General features: G+C 37.9%; 1 protein-coding gene across 6 annotated transcripts in view; it reads right to left on the bottom strand.

Moving 5' to 3' along the window:
* Window positions 1-20,233, bottom strand: part of LOC143900059 (uncharacterized) — a 34,752-nt gene that overhangs the window by 12,583 nt on the left and 1,936 nt on the right. For 3 of the 6 annotated variants that reach the window (XM_077410990.1, XM_077410989.1, XM_077410991.1), the window contains exons 2-10: window positions 8,369-8,494; window positions 7,678-7,808; window positions 6,733-6,859; window positions 6,488-6,613; window positions 5,834-5,977; window positions 5,586-5,674; window positions 4,539-4,743; window positions 3,883-4,043; window positions 1,377-1,482 (exon numbers count right to left, since the gene is read on the bottom strand). In XM_077410990.1, the coding sequence (XP_077267116.1) occupies window positions 1,377-1,482; window positions 3,883-4,043; window positions 4,539-4,743; window positions 5,586-5,674; window positions 5,834-5,977; window positions 6,488-6,613; window positions 6,733-6,859; window positions 7,678-7,808; window positions 8,369-8,485 (1,206 nt within the window). In that variant the 5' untranslated portion in view covers window positions 8,486-8,494. Of the gene's footprint in view, window positions 1-1,376; window positions 1,483-3,882; window positions 4,044-4,538; window positions 4,744-5,585; window positions 5,675-5,833; window positions 5,978-6,487; window positions 6,614-6,732; window positions 6,860-7,677; window positions 7,809-8,368; window positions 8,495-12,692; window positions 13,241-20,233 lie in introns of those variants that run through there. The other 3 variants (XM_077410993.1, XM_077410988.1, XM_077410992.1) reach the window with 3 other exon arrangements.

Genomic DNA, 20,233 nt, shown 5'->3' with positions numbered 1-20,233 from the left:
AGTCCTGGATGGAGTCAGTGATGATCGGCTCAATGGCTGGCATTGGTGATCATCGGCCAGTGTAAAAGCAGAGTGCCAGTACATTACATTGTTTCGTAATATCTGAGATCTATAGAATTCGCACAAAATTATCCGACGAGCGTTTAAAATGTAAATCGCTTTATTCTCGTCCGCATGGTAGAACTCTGTTTATTGTCTATTTATACACGAGCATCTGTCTCGATGCACTCGATTGATCATTTGGGCCGAAATATTATATTCGTTAGGACTCGATGGAGACGATACGCTTGTTGCTTCCGACAGAGATGCCAAAATGTAACGAGCAATGTATTTGTTAGACATAGATGAAATATGATGATAAAAAAAATGATTTGTGTAGTAAACAAATCGCATGATGGTGCTTGCATCCCAGAACGAAGACGCCCATAGATTTAAGAACCTGGCCGAGGACGCAACATACGTAACCAAGGACGTATATGATCAACGATTTGTATAACCAAAGACCTCTGGAACTCAAAATTTGCGTAAGCATGCAATTATCAAGCCGTAAATCTGCAAAAAACCATTATCCCGCGGAATCAACAAGCTATGATTTTCTCCCAATTCTGTCCTCGGAATTTTATCGTCAAGGAAATCACGACTTTCTTCCAATAAAGAGAGTTCTGCCGTATCGCCACCTCCTCTTCCTCCTCCTCTAATGAGAAATCAGCGAGAGATCAACAAAGCGGGTTGTTTTGTGACACAATAATACTCAGTCGACACACCACGAGACAAATGCGAACCGTCGAGAATGATGGCGAGAAGACGCGTTTCCGAAGCTAGATATGGCGTTTGAGAGTTTCGCTGATACACACAAGAGTCGCTCTGTCAGAGTGTATTTTCGAAAAACGTAGCCAAGTAAAGGCTCACTCTAAGCGATCAATGTTATCGCCCGTTGAACAATCTCAACGAAAGCCGCTCTCGGAAACAGCGAAACTTTCAAATGACGTTAAAAAAATCCAAGTCGGCTTATCGCGCGACTAAATGCGCAAGCATTGCTTTTGTACAATTGTAATGCGAGCAGGCTCTTTCGTCGTTTTCGTACAGAGATCCTTGGCCAGAGGGAAAAGGGTCCAACTTCTCCGGATAGGACGCGAGGGCCCCCTTGGTCGCTCTTCCGGACTAGCTGAAATTGCTGTATATCGGGGGAGAAATGTAGAGAATAGGCGCGGAAATGAGAGAAAAGGGGGCTGGGGGAAAAAGATTGAGCATACGAGGGTTGATTCGTCGCGTAAATCATAAATCGCTGCGAGCTAGCTGTCTCTGCCTCAGACAGAGTGAGAGACACTCCCGTGGAATCGGCTGGTGCTTGGGATGCGCATATTTCCTTCGTTTACCTTCAGGACTACATTGCTGGGCGGAGTATCATAGACGCCCACTTCGGACGCCATCACCATCATGTTATCCTTAGTGACGTAGAAGCGCGACGGGCGCAGGCCGTTTCTGCCAAACAAAAATTCAAAAAGGTCTTTTGTATTTCACACTACCTCTGTGTCTCGCGCTAGGTATCAGCTGAGTGAACTACATTGCTGTTCGTTCGTTCGCTTGCCTGCCTTCCTGCTGGCTTACTCGCGTTATACTCTCTCTCTCTCTCTCTCTCTCTCTCTCTCTCTCTCTCTCTCTCTCTCTCTCTCTCTCTCTCTCTCTCTCTCTTTCGCTCTCTATATCATTTTTCTTTCTCTCGCTCTCTCAGTCTCTTGGCCTAGGCCCTATTTACCTGCGTTAGCAGCACGTCGGGACAACGATGGACACTTAGTAAATCGTAAATATCGATTCTCGCTTTGGCTGTACAAGAACAAGGCAGGGCAAAGGGAAGTCGCGCGAAATTCTTCTGATGTATTTTCTGGTTTTCTTTTTACTTGTTTTTATAAGCTTTTGTACATTTACTTTCTGAATAATTATTGTTCGTATTTTATATCTAGTAATTTCATATTTTGCAAGGTGCTACAAATTTACTGTGGATATGAAAGGACAAATTAAGGCGGTTATTTCATTATTAAAATGTTGATAAACTTCGAGATATAAGTAATCGAAAATAAATGGATACTATAATAAATATAAATCCAATATCATTTATAATTAAAAACAATAAGAGCCTATTAAACAAAAGTAAAATAAAAAGAGCATAAAAAACAAAGTTTTATTATCAAAACAAAGATTTGCTTAATTGCTAAGTATAATAGGAAAACTAAAAGCTTTCAGAAAACGATGCATTTCTAATTTTCGATAAATAAATATATCAATTTTAAATTTTTCAGGAAATTTCTATCTGTAATATTACTTCATTTCTAGAATCCTAGGACAGTTAAGGAATGGGCATTTTATATTATTTATCACGATTGCTGCTTGTTACTGTAAGCTTTCTGCTATCGTGTAAAAATAAAATCGTGTCTCGATAAAACGGAAGCTTTAATAACTTTCCCCTAAAGCAATTTTTAGTAAAAATATTCTTATAAAGAAATTGCTATTTTCCCCGAAGAATATTTTTATCGTACGTTTTATTCCGCATAATCTCTATAGTATAATAAAATTGGAATCATGGGGTGAAGGGTATTTTTCTACCCTTCGTTCGATTGCACGACTTCCCTTTGCCTTAGAAATCCATGTTTACCTGTACCCGAGAATATCTCTACACGTGTGCACCGTTCTCATATATTTCGTGATCACCGTTAATCCTGCTGAATGCGTCTTGCAAAGCGTAGGCAATACGCCCACGTATAGCCTAGCATTCTTTCTTCGCGGCTCCCATAACAAACGACACCGCAGAATCCTTTCGTTCGGCTCGTTTCTCTTTCAATAGAATGCTTTCAACACTTTGAATTCGAATCCAATTCAATTCTTTGCAACTCTACCTCCCACTACATTTATTTTTGAGCTGTGCTTTAAACAGCTTATCAATAACGAGAAAGTACTTTTATAGCAATTTACATTAATAAAATTACTAAATAAAATTAAATTGCGATAAAAAATTAAAAAGCAAAAAAGTACCTGCTGTAATATTGCAGGAATGCTACAAAGAGTTAATTAAATCGCGTGACCTTTTTAATTTAATTAAATTTAAACTGTCAACGCGACGTTAATTTTGTGAAACGTTTTATTATTTCTTTGTTGATTGCAAATTAGACATTTCAGAGATATTTCAGATTCTATATTTCTCTATTACATGTTTGAGAAATATTTATGATACTTGTGACATTGACAATTCTTTGCGATATTAATTTACTATTGCACGGAATTATTTCAATGCAAAAGAATTCACTTGCTTACCCGTGCAGTTTCCAGCGAATTTATGCGAATTCTTTCAATGGTTTTTGGGAATCTTATGCAATAGCAAATTAATACACATTTATCTTCCGCATTTTTTGAACACGTTGACAGTTAAGAGTTTAATTTATCGCCGCATTAATTTCATTTTGACAATTTGATATCTCCCAATAAATTTATATTTTAACTAATATGTAAGCCAACTAATATAACTCCCGTCGTTAATGTCAACAATGTGTTTGGTAATAATTTCTCTTCGCTATTCTTAAGAGAAACAATAATATATTAAGAAGGAATTCATATCGGATGTTTACGTTTAACATCGAAACATTTTGAATTATAAAATGCGGCATGTGCAACGTCAGCGCGACTGGATTCAAAGTGTTGAAAATCAATGGAGTCAAAGATCCAAGAACCCGCACAACCGCGAATCGCTTTCGATCCGCGGAGTCGCAGACTCATGGATCTATGGACACAAAATGTGGCAAGGGTTACCAGATAGCACGAACGAGAGGGGAAGTGGAGCCTACGTAAAAACGTGTGATAAACGAGACGTAACGAGAGATAGAAAATTTCTACCTGTCCAAGATAGCGCCGACGTAGCGGCCGTCGGTGAAGGTCAGAAGAGCCGGGCCGTCCCAGGGTTCCATAGCGCAGGCCGCCCAGTGGTAGAATTCCCGCTTTTCAGTGGCCATCGTCAAGTCGTTCTGCCAAGCCTCCGGTACCATCGTCAGGACAGCCTGGATTCAGTAATGATTTCAAGTGTTACATTACTGTTTGTTCGAGGATCGACATTCTTGAAATCGAGAAACTAAAGGAATCGTAATGCGCGATCGTAGTACGTGGCACTCTGGATAATCGATATACGGAATGAAGAGTGCAGTTTAGTCATGTAAATTCTTCGTATTAAAAGGACAATGATGTTTCAAACACAGAGGCAAGGATTTTTTTGTTGGAATATTCCTAGACAGGAAAAGTAGAAAGAATGCCCTTTAAAACTAAGGATTTACGGAATAAGGATTAAAGATTATTACGAAGTTTTATGATATATCAAGGAGAGAATTTCGAGAATCTATTTAAATCTGTAAAACTATCTGTGAAAAGAAATATTTTCGAGAATAATGATTCATAAAATTTGTGAAATCAGTTTTCTATAAAATCGAGGATTTATAGCAACACGGGGATTTATATTTCAATGTTAAACGTTTATGGTACATTTCATAACGTAAATTCACCTCGGGCAAGGAGCGTTGACCTGCCATCACCAAGAACTCGAGTACACAGTCCGCCGAACCAGAGTCAGAGAGATTCGGTTCTACGACTGGATATAACTGTTTCAGCTGATCGCCGTATATATGGCTGCTCATCACACCCTCTCGCGCCTTCATGAAGTTCACATTGCCGCGCAGGGTATTAATTTCGCCGTTATGAGCAAGCAAGCTATGAACAAACATTGCGCGTTATATCGATGCTCACTATTTGCGGTTTTGAAACGTCCTGTGTGGAAACTATGATTATGATAACATTTTATTTATCGCTGTAATGAGGGACTACCAAACACTACTCGAAACCTGTGAAAGCAGCATTGAGTTTTATAGTGCGTTGTCTACAAAACAAATATATATATATATATATATATATATATATATATATATATATCTATCACGAATTTTTGATATGCTGAAAAGAAATTAAAGAAAATACGCAGAAAAATTGAACAAGGAAAAAAGTTCTATAACAAAATAAGTAGTCGATAATTATTACGCTGACCTATTGTTTAATAAGTGCTCAAAATAGAATCTTTATCACTCATACACTACGTTTACGCGGCGCGGAGTGAATTATTATAAGTTACTACACAACCTCATTTTTACGCGGAGGATTTATCGTTAAGTTACTACAGAAGTAACGCTCGCGTAAATATAGTACAGTAACAATCGTGAAAAAGCTCGAACAAATTTGAAGAGTTCCATTTGTACTTTTAAAGTCTATTTAACTTTTTTTTTTATTAAAAAAGGTCATTAAAGCAATTTCATATACTTTTCAAGCAATATAATTGAACAATATGACTAAGCGACCGAAAACAGAAAGTTACACGTCAAAAAAATTGTCGGATTTTTTTTATTCGTATCGCTTACGAAAAATAACGGAATTGAATAAATACAAATATATGTCCTCATTTCCAACCCATTATTAAAAGTGATTAATTAGCTTTTGGAAATGGCCACTTATAATATGTCATTTTATCCGCGATTTTTATGAAATTTTATGTAGTATCTTACCGTAAAGGATGCGCTCTTTCCCAACTCGGAAAAGTATTTGTAGAGAACCGTGTGTGTACCAGTGCCAGATAGGTCTCGAATTTCGGAGACTGATATGAAAGAAAAAAAAATGTATGCGATATTACATCACTGTTTCTCTATATACGACGGCATACATAATGCATTTTACGTATATAAAGACTTCCAGACAAGAGCGATACTTTTTTTGAGGAAAAAAAAAACAGCACATAAATAATTCACGGACTCACCTTCAAGTCCGTGAAATACAGCCATAACTGGTCAGCGGTGAGCTGACCTTTGTAGACGACCGTCTTCAACGACAACGAGCAAATGTAGTACCGCAATTCTGGTCGCGGGATTGTATGCGACGATCTCTTCCTCAGCACGAAAATCTGACGAACAGAACATGATCGAAACGTAAGACTAAAGACGAAATATGAAACGTGTAATTAATCGATCAAACGAAAGGTCGGTGTGCGTTTCAACCTTGAAAATCGCGGCTATCTGCGACGAATCCGAGTTCTAATTTTATAAATTGGCAAAGTCGTTTAATGCCAAGTCGTTTAACTCGGAGCACGATACGGCGCGCGTAACTTTCGATTCATTTAATAATTAATGGGGGAGAGTCTTCCAAAATAGGCTCCGAAGACAACGTATGGAAAAAATGGAATTATTAATTGCCAACGAATGTACATTTTAGCGATTAATAAATAGTAAAAGAATGCCGGAAATATGAATATCAGTTAATGCTGATTAAACAATTAAACAAATCTGGTTAATTGAAATTATTTTTCGATCTTATTGTTAGTTATGAATATAAAGCTAGAATTTAGAGAGGTGAACGCTGACCAGAGCTAATTGACTTCAGACACAACTCGACCTTTAGGGATTAAGCAAATTACCTGTCGTTTAAGCGTTTCTGCATCTTGATCGCCGGTAACGAACACTTGACGCATGTACGGTTCACACTTCTTCGCCACTCGGCCAATTTGGGTGCCATCGGTGGGAACGTTACGCCAACACAGCACCTACGAATCACGCGACCTCGAGAATATGCCCGATATCGTACTCAACGCATTTAAAATAACGCATGTAAAATAATGCGTTAATTTAAGCATTCAAACAGATAACAAAAATGATATCCTACTCTCAAATTGCACTCCTTAGCAAGCTTCTCAAATGCGGCTTCTGCCGCCTTGTGGGTGTTCTTGTCAAGGAATAAGATACCGGTCGCATATCGTCCGAACTCGGGCAGTTCGATATTTTGTTGTTCGCTATAACACGAAAAATAATTTGGTCAGCCTAACTAATTCATGTTTGAAACATCAAAATTCTGTAGAATTAACAATATGTAGTTTCTACGATTTGTCGAAAACAGTACAAGGATTAGAGAAACTAAGGATCTGTCGAGTTGTAGACTCAGAGATTTGTGACAAAACGAAGATCTGTGACGAAAGATGTATAGAAATGTGCCAAGGATTTGTGAAATTAAAAATCCACAAAATACTCATAGATATATGTATAGACAATTGTAAGAAGCGATGGATGCGTGACATCTAAAAGTTCAGGAATAAATTTTGTGAATCTGAGGGAATTTCTCTGAGAATTCGAAAGGACCTCTAATATGTGTAATCGAGAAACGAAACACCTGCCAAAAGTTTATGAATCACAGAAACTACGTGTAATCGTCCTTCTGATTGCAGTCAGTTATTTATAAAATGTTCTCTCGCAACCTTAAATAATCAATATCAAAATTTTGAATAAAAAATTCGAGGATATCAAAATCGAAACTAATACAACAGTAATCAAGTTACAAGACGTGATTCTCTGACTTTCATAATGGTATTACGATTTGTATTTTTGAATTAAATTTACTTCAAAATTTAATTCAAACAATAAACTCTGAAATTAAATTTTTAGTTCAGTCGGACAACAGCGTAAATGTGACACAGGCACTTGGCTTGGGCGAAAATTAATTGGATATCATGGATTGGATATACATCAGAAGTTATGAAAGCTTCAGAAACTAAGCACGGATCTCGTCGAAATAAAGATTTAGCATCATGTCGCTCGGACACACTGACTTTCTTACCGAATTTCATTGGCATAGTAATCGTGCGGTATTGCGCAAAGCACACCGGCACCGTCACCAGTGTCATTATCACAGGCACATGCCCCCCTATGATTCATTCGCGCCGACAATGTCTGAGCATCTCGAATGATCTGAAATTCGCAAATAAAACGATATAAGAAAACCGATCCAATCTTCGCAAAATCGTAATTCATACATTTATCAATGAGTTGTTTATCTCTAAGATGGAGAGAACTCTTGTTTCTTTCTCAGATATATACATTTCATTAATTTATATTCCTGTTTTATTTTGGGATCTTAATTTAATATTATATAACCCTTTTTATATAAGCTTTTGCAACTTTAAAATACCGACGCAATTATTCGAAACTTTTTATTATCCACAATTTTGATTTTTTTCCTCGATATATTTGTCTAAGAACTCATTAGTATGCTTAGTATGCTATATACTATTAGGTGTACAAATAAGTCTCCGCCGGAAATGGCGGAAATTTATTTGTACTCCTATTATTTTCCGCATTTAGCTGTTTATCTTATCTTTATTACGCCTTTTTATTCGCTCTATGCTATATGTGCGTGAGACAAGGCAAAAAATACGGACGTATACATCTATAATAGATTTCAAAGATCAAACGCGCGACAATCAAGAGACGTGGGTCGTTCTTTGAACTTTACGTGGTAAAAGACTCACCTTGTGCGACCTCTTCCCGTCAATGGCGACGATAAAACCAACGCCGCAAGCTTCTCGTTCGAGGGTAGGGTCATATAGACCTTGCTTCGGAGGCAAGGTCCACGGCTCGGAACTCATAATCTTAATCTGAAAAACGAGAAGAGAAAAATTCTATACGTCATTTCTTGATTTTAAGACAGCATATAACGAGCATGCAGCATAATAATTTATCCGGAGGAAAAAACTAACAGATACGTTCTACATATTCGTTATCTATATTCGTTCATTGCGAGCTAATCGGTACAATTGTTGCGATATAAGTAATTCATTCACAAGCTATTTCTGTATTGTTCTGTACACTTTTCTTTTAAACAATTTTGAATCGTGTGCATTATTCTAAATTCTAAGTCATCGTAATGAGTGCGCGCTATGCGATTAACAATATACGCACGTGATGTACGCTTTAATTAGATGTAAAAAATTAAAATAGTTTTGCACAATTGAATTTAACGTTTTAAATGGGAAACAAAATCGTGATACACACATATCTCGTCCCTTCCAACTCGCAGATTCGTAACTTCACGATTATTTTAACGCGTTCCGTTGGATCCTCGGAAGATAAACGCCACGCGTTTATAGCTGCGCATTTAGGGGTAGAGATCGCGGGAACGATGGGGCGGAACGACGGGGGAATTCCGAGGTATCGGAGCGATTCGCAGGATATCGCATTGTCAGCATTACGTAAAGCCCCAGTGTGCATTTCCAGTCATTTAAGCGTAACAGACGTCGCCGTTATCGTTGTCGCCGTAGCGGCAACGAATCGCAATGATGGTCGGTGTGTAAACAAAACGAAGAAAATACGTCAAAGAGATGGGTATCGCGTTCACGTGGCCGACCGATGTACCGAGCGTGTAACAGGGGTGGCCAATTGTTCGATATATAATCTTTCTCGTTCTTTGTTTGCGTCCCTTTCGAGTTCTTTTCCTTTTTTTCGCAATATTGATTGAGATGCGATCGTGTAACTGGACTTTGATCATCAATATACCGGGACTATATATTACTCGTGCTTGAATTGTCCATCCAAGAACTTCGATTTCATTTATTGAAACCTGATCGTTAGCAAAGAGAATGGTGTGTTCTATTTTTCTCTGACCTTCATTCTTCGTTTTTTTTTTACTCTTTGTCAGTCTAGCTGGATATTATGATATATTTTTATCGAATCTCTCTTATCGAACTAATTAAGAGATAAGTAGGATAAAACTGTTGACAGTAATAGTACATTCGAAAATAAAACGCAAAAAAAGGAAGGAAATAATCGAGATAAAGATAGATAAATATGTTGCTGCAATATTTTCGAACAAATTTGACACGAAGTTGTTTCCCAAATCATTGAATCATTTTCTTCGGAAGACACAGAAAATCATCCTCGTTCTAAAATATACTTCTGCAGTCTTTGCTTATGGGAATTAGACCGATAATAGAAGGCGAACCATTTTTCACTTTTATCTTTCAATAATAATCCTCAATAAATTATATTTATATATAACGTGTAGAGTTAAAAGAGAGGAACGGAGTATAACCGGTTCTGATATAATTTCTGATAAACACTTCGTATAGGCACTATAGACCATTACGTAAATATAAATTACAAGCTCGCGCTTTATTTAAGTCGCAGAATGGATTTACACGCGATTTCGCGTCTCGCACACGCCCAATCCCGTAATTTTGCGCGTGTAACATGAAAGTTGCGCCCAATGCCAGCGTGGAGCGCAAAAAATCAGACGCGGCGTCCCCATTTAACGTTAAACACGCGCGGCTTGAAAGCGCGCCAAGGAATCCGCGGAAAAAGCGACGACCGGCAAACTCGCGAAGGTTGACCACCTCTGTCGATTGTAACCCACGTGCGATAGGAAGAAGCGGAGGAAGCGAGCGAGCGATCGATCGATACGACATACAGGGTGTGTCTGAAAGCCCCGGCAAGGCCTGGCAAGGCCTGGCAAGGCTCGTCCTCGGAGAATGCTGGACATTTCCGAGGATCGATGAGGTAACGGAGAATTGAAAAGACTTGGGAGGCCATAAATCTCGAGGCTTGGCAAGATTATGGAAACCGACTTCAGACAGTTATCTCATATCGCTTATTTTTAATGTAGTTATATTTTTCAAGTACTTTTTTTTTCAGAATGAAAAATATATTGGAGTCGAAAAGAAACATATGCCCATCTCTCTCTCTCTCTCTCTCTCTCTCACGTTCCCCCATCATGCTTTTTCGTCAGATATACGAACAGAAAGGTGCTCCCTATCAGGTGTATAAACATTGCAGATAATGACAATGTAATGGTATGTTATTCTTTCGGGGATTAAGAGATAATATTAAAAGATAACGTAAAAGAGAGAAAGCAGGGGGGTATAGATTCTTTATATAGAATATTATCTATATTATCTGTATAGAATATAGATATTAAATGCGATAGCAAGTGCGATGACATCGCGCACGACGTTAATAAATAGAAATTAGTTTTTCCTAAGTTTATAGTAGGCACAGTGTTTTTCCTGAGACCGCGTGCTGGATAGCTGTTTTGATGAATCATTTTGATTGATCGGTTTCACAGTTATTACGACAAACGTTTATTGCGCAATGCAGAATAGGCTGTGGATTTTGGGATCAAAGCGCGTTCCCTCTAGACCGCGCGTGGGCCAGTAAGGATCAAGAATCCACGATGGTGCGGTGTTCCAAAATTATCCTCAAGCTATTCCGGTCATTTCGGGCCCGGAGAGGAAACGTAACTCTCGCATTCGCAATGTTATCGTTGAAATTGCGTTACGGTTCCGAATTATAAACTAGAGTGTCAGTGCGTGAAACGCGATAACTGCACGGGTTAATCGTCTCTGCATTTATGCGCTGCGATAAGAAATAAGTGGATATGGAATGTTTTAAAAATAGCTCGCTTACGAGTTTCCAGTTACGGATTTCTTGACGAATCATCGTCGAGGAATGTCTGGAGCATTTTCGAAAATCAATATATTTATAAATATAATTAGAAATTATTTTCAAAGAGATCGTGAAGTTTCGCTGAAGCACATAATTATCAAAATTGTTTCCAAATTATTATTTTCGCGTGCTTTTTCCGGAGTACATAAAAATAGCAGCAAGAAAAGATAAAGAATATACCATTAAAATTTAGCGTTGCAGAAGTGTCGACTGTGAAGAATAAAATAGAATTTCTGCTGATTTAGTGTTACATTGAGTGTGTTATTTAAAAGTAATTGTCTTTAGTCATGTATAGAGATTGCTTCGGATATTTAGAAAAAATAATTATTGCATTTATTTTAATTTATTTTTTAAAAAGATATTAAATGTTGATTACTCTTTTTGTCTTTCCCCCCTCTCTCTTTCTCTCGCACGCTCATTCCGTCACGGTATAGCGAAAACGTGGCGGTTTAAAATGTATTAAAATACACGTCCGCGTCCACATGTCCGTATTTTAACCTGTTCATTCGTGTTTCGAGACCCGTTTTTCGTCAAAGCGGCGCAAAAGAGAGAGGAAGAACGAAAAAGAAGAAAAGGACTACACATGTGGAGGAACGTTGTATGTCAGGACTGGGTTTACTTATAGGAGCATTGGACACTTGGCGAACAACGTGTGCCTGCATACAGGGTGTCTACGAAAAATATATGTTGATTTTATCATAAAAGTAAATTCGAACTTATGCTTTTTCTTTATCTTCAAATGCATATAATTTCTTTCTCCAATATTTTTTTTATTTTCTGGGATTTTCTCAGCGGCAAATTAAAGTACTTAAACGCAAATTAATTTCGAGATTCTCTACTTGAGATATGTTGCAAAAAGTTTTAAATGAAAACGATTTATAAGAACGTTAAATATTACCCTTAACAACGAGAATGTCTAAGAGATATTCGTTAAACTCTTGATTTATAAATTTTGCGTTTTGATTTTAAGTTCTGTATTTTAATACTGTATTTTGATAATATAAATACAAATGAATTACATTATCTCAATATTCTTATAGTTTTCTAGGAAAGAAATTAAAAAAAATCACATAGAAATAAATAAATAAATAAAGAAATCTCGGATTCTGAGATCCCAGCAGATCTCGAGCCTCTCTATTCATATGGCGAATTCGTTGTGAGTCATTCTTGATAAATTTCAAATTACATCTCGATGTAATAGATTTTTTAAATAAAATCCGATATCCTTCTCTCGGATTTTAATCAGACTTCCTTGAAAGGGAAGCTCGATATGCGAGGGATTTATCGCGAGCCGGCGCGCGTGGGTTTGCATTTCCTTTCTCGCTTCGGTCGACGTGGCGCGTAGTCCCCTCTTACCGATAGGAATTAGGTGCACCAGGTCGACAGGCAGGTCGCTCCGAGAGTGCGTGCGTCTTCCTTATCGCCAATCAGCACTACCGTGAGGATAGAGAAACTCTTGCACGATTATCAATTGTCGTTAATTCGAATCAGTTATCGTCTATTATCAATTGGATCGTTACATAGAGTTATTTTCTCACTCGAGTGAAAAACACGTCTCGCCAGAAGTTCCGCAGAATATTCACCGCGATTTCGGCACTGTGACAATGTACGATTCACACCGGAGTTATTAGTTCAACCCTCGGTCAATCGGTTTTAAGGGCAAAATCGTACGAACCGCGCCACGTCCCGATCCTGAGGACCACTGTCGAGCGCTGTCTGGCGGAGGGAGAAGGGCGTTCTGAGTCCTGAATAACGACTTCTCTGCCTCCTCTCAGACCGTTTAGCTTCGATTAAATCGGCAAACGCACGCGCGCGCGAGAGAGAGAAGAAAAACATAAAACGAGAACCGAACGTTCATACGAATCGCGAGTCGGACGGGCACTGAGGACTGAGACCGCTGAGACGTCGGCCGTCGGCCGTCGGCGGCGGCGCTCGGATGTCGTTAAAAACCGAAAAAGCTCCCCCCTTCCCTTCTTTTCCCTCCCTTTCTCTTCTCTTCCCAGTCGCTAGACCGGGCTGGCTCTCCCTCTCTCGTTCTCTCGTGGCACGGCGCCTTACCGCGCTCGTTGACGCGCGAGTCGCGACGCCTCTCCCCACCTGCCCCTTCCTCCGGCGCTCACTTCCTCTGTGCCGATGCGGCGCTCGTCCCTCCTGATCCTCCTCCCGCCCCGCGTTCCGGCGCGTCTCCGGTCACGCTCCGGACTCCGGAGTCCGGAGCGCTCAGCGCCTCCGTCTCTCTTGGCACGCCGCGCCGCGCGCCGACGAGTTTCGATGCAAATCGCTCCGGAGTACGCTTCTGCGACGTCTTGAGGCCGTTCGTTCAAAACATTTCCTTTTTTTCTCTAGATTTGTATCCCAAAGTGTTTGTAGCTTCGCCGCGGATATATTCCGCGCAATTTCAAGCATTGCATATGCGATTTAATTAATACATTCGTTCGCTCTTCACCTCGCGTCGCGGTTCCGCTCCGAGTTCCGAGACGAACTCTTTTGGAGCGTACGTGTCGCGGGACACGTCGTCTTGAGACGAGGCTCGAGCTCGAGAGGCCTCGTTTCTCGTTTTCGAATTATCTTGATTTAAATGCGCGACGTTTAAACGCACGGTGATTTTCATATATTAATGAGGTTCCGCACCGCGCCCCTCTCTTGAGCCGATTGTCTCGGAGTCATACATTGTGTTCGGTTATAGAGTGCCGCCTCCGAATTCCGAAACGGTTATTAAAATTCCGAAAGCTTTATTTTCAAATTCCGCGATAAATTGCTTTGAAACAAACGCGCCAGTTTATTTTGAACTGTCGTCTTTTTGTTTATCCTGTCGATGAGGCGTGACACATAGCACTTTAATTCTATTTCAGGTTCTAACGTAATATAATATTTTTGTTATGATACACGGTACGCTCTTTATTAACCGTGATAATAATACAGTATTATTAATGTAACACTGTTAAATATTAAAGGATGAATTTTAAAGCAACATCTTGAGTTAAATAACATTTTGTTATTTTTAACTACCATGTGTGTCGAAATTTATTATTTTAACACAAAACAGTATTAGTTTAACTCCATTGGTTTAGTTAAACTAACATTGCTTTAGTTAAATTAACGACATATACCTAGAGTAAGAATGGTAGCGACCTAAAGGAATGGTTAAAAATGACTGAAACTGAACATGAATAATTAAAAGGATCCACCTTACTACCGCTTTGTTAAGTACAAAAATTTCCGTTAAATATCTTATTTGACATCTTAATTAACGGGTAAATAAATATTAGTTAATCCATCAAGCATGAATAATTGAGAATATACGTGTAATTGTCTCTAATAAAACTTCGGAATATTCCGCGTATATCCCGGATGTCATAAAATGTTCACATACACTATAATCTTTATCACGCAGTGATATAAAAAAAATATACGTAATAAAAAAATAAATAACGATGTTCGGTAAATGATATAGCTAACATTTGGCAGGTGTTACATTTTGTAAAAATAAAAGGTAAATAAGGATTATTTGAGGTCTGTCTCTGCGTCTTATCGACTTTGGTAAATACGGTACATTTATTCACTTAAAAGTGGTTTCAAAACTTTTGTCTGCATTATGATTTAGCGTCCATAATAGATTAGTTTAGCATTTATTTCGTTAAAGAACTTCGATACATACCGTCAAACTCCATCAGGACTAACAATAGACGAAGCCTCTACCAGACCAACTTACAATTAGAGTTGAGAAGCAATTTGTGACACGTCTAGTGCACTTTGTCTCAAGGTATCTTGTGCAAACTACGTTGTTTACCGAAATGATGTAAAGTACCGACTTTACATCATTACGGTGTAACATTGTTAATTTTTCATCTATAATACAAGGTGATACGTAATAATTTATCTCATTTCATTGTCAGAAGAAAATATTTCTAACTTTCCCTGGTATCTTCTGCAGACAAAAACTTCTGATGCAACGCCGGGAAATTTTTAATCTTAACGATGAATGTCTTCGCGAGCGAAAATCTCTCTCGGGATTTGAATATTGAAAATAATGCAAATCTCGTACTCGTCGATTGCAGCAACAATATCTCTGCTCAATTGTAAGAATGCTGCTTGCAACATATGAGCTTTGCCGAATTACAATGTTAATAAAATTTAGTTTACAGGGCAATATTTCTTTTTATTTTACACTCATTAACATTCGATCGCGACATGTGTGTAAAAGAGGCACGTTGCGAGTACGAGCCGCCCATCTGCGAGTCCCTGTCTTCGACTCTCCTTCTATCTCTATCTTTTTCCGTCCGGCCTCATTTGCATTCACTAATTCGCACATCTGCGCGAAATAACGTCACTTATTGCCCTCGTAATCGCGACCGTCTCCGCTGCCTCTATGTTTTTGAATTCTGTCAACGGCCAACGAAATATCACTCTTGGAATTTCTTCGCACTCGTTCGACAAGTGTATTACTAATTCCTCGTGTGTCAATCTGGGCTTGTTATCGTATGCAACGCGATAAGCGCGATAAAAAGAATCTTTAATCAATTTAAAAGAGATTTGTGTCGGTGAGCGTGGATATACTGGTACACTGTCCGATAAGCGCATTTAGTGCACATGCTTTCGAGAAAATATGTCGTTAGGATTAGAAGTTTTATGACGTTGCGTCGAAAGTTGTTATTATTTGCGGAGAGTCTCAGAAAATGCTAGAAAAATGCTTTTTTAATTTTTAGATAACAATTTACAGCACGTACATGAGAGCACGTGGAAGATTTTATAATAGAATGAAATATTGTGGCTTGTAACAGCTCACATAGATTGAAAAATAACAATTGTGCACCGGCAACGGTTAATGCATTGAAGCAATGCGCTTCACACAAGAAACTTGGGGACAAAGTACATTAGACAATACAAATACTTTAACTCTGAGTTGGTCCGGTAGGAATGTTTCTACGTAGCGCGATTCTTTGTATTATTAGAAGTTATATAATAGAAAAATAGAGATTTTGCGTTTCGAAAAAAGGAAAGTTCTGATGTGCGTTTCAGGAGATAAATCTTTTTCATATCGATTAATATCACATGAATTTTACATTGACAAGATTTCGTCTTGAAAGATACGTGTGTCATGTATAACGCTCTACCAAATATTATGTTAATGTTTTAAAGACTGAGAAAGTGTATGGCGTCGAATTAAATTTTGCTCGACTACAATTAAATCATTTTAGCTGCAGGTAGACTATCCCATCCGTCTATTAGAAAATATTTAGTATAGAAGCACTAAAGTCCTAGATTTGGGATGTTATTGTATTATCCGAACGTGTAAATCGTGAGTGCCAAATCGGTCTATTATTAAACACCTAGCGTAAACATTAGAATCCTAGAATCGGATATTGTTATCCGAAAGCTTAAATTGTTAACACCACAAATATTTAATCGTATGAAATACGCGAAGATTTTATGATGAAAAATTTCAATCGTGCAATGCGTATCTTTGTCAAGTTGCTCAAGATAACGAACAATTAATAGACGTCGTTTAATCAATTCATGTTGATTACATCACATTCAGTCGTGTTGGTATGTCTCTATCGATATTCGTAAGAATATAACTAACTTGCTTCATGCAAATATGCTATTAATCATCCATTAAAGGACTATATATCTTTTAGTACGCGCGTTCATTAATATTTCAGCCTGTATGCGAATCAATACAAACGCATGCGCTTATCATATGTACAATATTTTTTAAATATGTATGATAACCATATTCTGTCTAGAATTTACGATAATAGTGATTATTCTAGAATGTTATATGTTATATCCATACAATTTATATATATATGTATATGTATATATATATATATATATATATATTAAAGAATTTATTTATTATTTATCTTTTTTATTTATTCTTATTAGTAATTTATTAAATTAGTAATTAACTTGATTAAAGTGATAATTCGCTTCTTTTCTCGATTTCTATATTTAGTACATTTATTTCTATCCCTCAGAAATCTCGAACGCCCTATAATTCTGTCGGATATCTCGTCGCGCACTTTTCAAGAAATGCAATCAGCTTCGTCATGCTGTTTGACGCAAAACGATACGCGAACATCGCGCGGTCGATAACGCGATTGACGAAGAGGGAAATAGAGAGACGCAGAAGTAGAATGAGAAAGCGAGAAGGATCGTTAGATTTTATTGCGTGCTCGCGTACTAATATTTACGGGGTGGTAAGAAAAAAAAAGTTATCGGACGACGCGAAGTGTAAGATTACGTAAATGCGTAAGCGCCGTTACTCGTGTAGTCGTTAGATAACAATTCCATTCTATAATTAGGTTACTGCGCGCAACGAAGAGAGCAACTGTATACAGACAGAAAGAAAGAGAATAAGGCTCAAAAAAGGCGCTATTATCAATTTCTTCGGGCGAGCCGAGATAAAGTATTCTGATGTGTGTCGAGTTAACCACGGTTATTTTGCGTGCAATAAGAATGCCAGGAAACAGGGTAGAGACATAGTCGAATGAAGTATCTAACGATAGAACGTTGCGGAGATCAACCATATATTCTCAAATCTATTTCTAGTCGGCGTGAGATCAGATAAATGTATAGATCTGTTTTGTGCGTAAATTACCCGAGAGTACGTGCTCGAGATCGCACGCGGGATCTGATATTTTATTCCGATGTTATCAATTTTGAAGTCTAAAGGTTAAAACTATATGAATTTCAGTCACGTTTATTTTTTCTCTTATTTTAATGTTTTTTAAAGCTTTCCCACTAATTACAAAAATTCTATCACCTATCACAAATTGTTAATCCCGACTAAGATTGCTAAAATTTCTCAAGTAATTAATTTACATTACTGTTATGTATAAAATTTTTGTATATAACCATTCTCAATATATATAGATAATAAAAAGGATTTATTTTTTTTTATTTAGTGCGTAACAATTACTCTTGAATAATTTTATTATTTCTTGAGAATAGAAAATTTGAAATAAAAGAATAAACATTAATTTGTTAAAAAATCAGTATTTTAGTATAGAAAACATATAAAAGAATTATAAAAAGAATTTAAACGATGTGGACATCAGCAAACGAGGAAGCAAAATGAGAACATATATTTATAACAAAAAATATTTTATAGGGAGACATTATAAGGTTTGATTAAGTTATATAGTCAAGTTAACCAAGTATAGTTAACTATATATATGTAATGAAATTAGCTTTATTTCTTACACAAAGAATGTTCTTCAGTTTCATGTATAAAAAGGCCCCCCGCGACGAGTGTTATTTTTGTTCAGAGTTATGTCTCTAGAGTCAAGATAATTGATCAAGAACTGGATGTCTCCGGATAACTCATTGCCCTGAAGGATACCCCTTTGGATACAGGCAGTTTGACGTCAGTATCACGCATTTTAAGAGCATAAAAGTAACACGTCATTTTGTCGTGCGATTATACAATCCAATTACATCGCGTGTCGCAATGGAGTTTACGCAAACAGGTCCTTCGCGGGTGGTCTTTTCCATTAGCGCAACTGGAATATTCCTCGATGTAATGGGATAAACGAAAACAAACGCTTTCGCGCATTTTCGTCGTTTTCGTAATACATGGCACGTAAAATGGCATTAAGCCGGATTAAAGATAATTGCGAGGACTAATGCGTGTCTCATTTCGTCGTTAGCTGCGCGGACGGGGGATAAGTCAACTTCCGCGCGCACGCGTCGGTTAATCATAATTCAAACATTCTCGTTATCTTAGCGAGAGCGAGGCGTCAAGCTGCGCTAAGAGTCATTATCGTGCCAAGGTCAGCACGGTGATGATCGCAACGTCGGACTAATCAGCAAACTGGAAAGATTCTGCGTTATCGCGCGGGTGAAGATCGCGTCGCGATTCGCGTTATCGTGACGGCTACGCATATTCGCATTTCCGTTATCGAGAGCGCGAACGACACACGCCAAGTGCATGGCATGATGATTCGCGTCATTTGACTCGAGGTTCGCTCGATAAGCCTCGTGTTTGATAACAAATCCCATTATTCCACACGTACGCTATCCATCAAAGAGAACCTCGTTCCGTCGGGAAAATTTGTTGCAGTTAACGAGAGTGCACAATGGCGGCATCCGATTTATAAATATTTTAATCAGTAATCGATACTGATGATAAATATATGTGGCATTGGTCACACCGGAAGTGGGTAGATAGTCTCGGGTGACCGCGAGCATGACTTCTGATTTCGGGTTTGGAGTTTCTTGATTGTCGATTAGTTATCGTGTTATCGAGGGCTTATCGTTTTAGAAAAGAAAATATTCCTACGAAACGATCGATATCATCAGCGAGTCACCAGAGGAGGCGCTTTTTTGTTCGCTCCATGCCATAGTCTTCGGTAATTATACGTATTTTTCGCTCAATCATGTTGGAACGTGAAATTGTAAAATGTCTCTAAAAGGATTCTCGTAATGTGCTGTATTAATTAGTGTCTGCGTTGTTAAAACTGCCAAGAAGAAAAACGGAGACGTGGATGATCGTGATCGGAATGTGGTTTGTGACAATGTTGTTTCGAACGTGGAACGTATTTGAATGTGAAAAGATCGTTTGATAAATATATAAAACGTTATCACAGAATGTTTCCATTTTTATCATGTCGTCTATATTTATTATCCTATAGAAAATAACAGATATTTAAAACTGTAATTCATAACAGAAATTATTTATCGCGCGTATTACATTACGTTATAATTTTCGTGTTAATTTCACTCGAATTTCACGTTAATTACAGTCGTTAATTACGGTTGTTAATTGTGGAAGAACTAATTACACGTTTGCGTTGTGTATATTATGCAAGAATATGACATTAATATTGACATTGATAATAGGAACGTCAAAAGTATAAAAAACGTATTTTATTAAAACTACTTCGACTTCA

Source organism: Temnothorax americanus, unplaced genomic scaffold (assembly GCF_048541705.1).
Source record: "Temnothorax americanus isolate GAGA-0224 unplaced genomic scaffold, ASM4854170v1 Scaffold3, whole genome shotgun sequence".
NCBI classification, from domain to species: Eukaryota; Metazoa; Arthropoda; class Insecta; order Hymenoptera; family Formicidae; genus Temnothorax; species Temnothorax americanus.
This window is presented reverse-complemented; position numbering and strand designations above follow the sequence as displayed.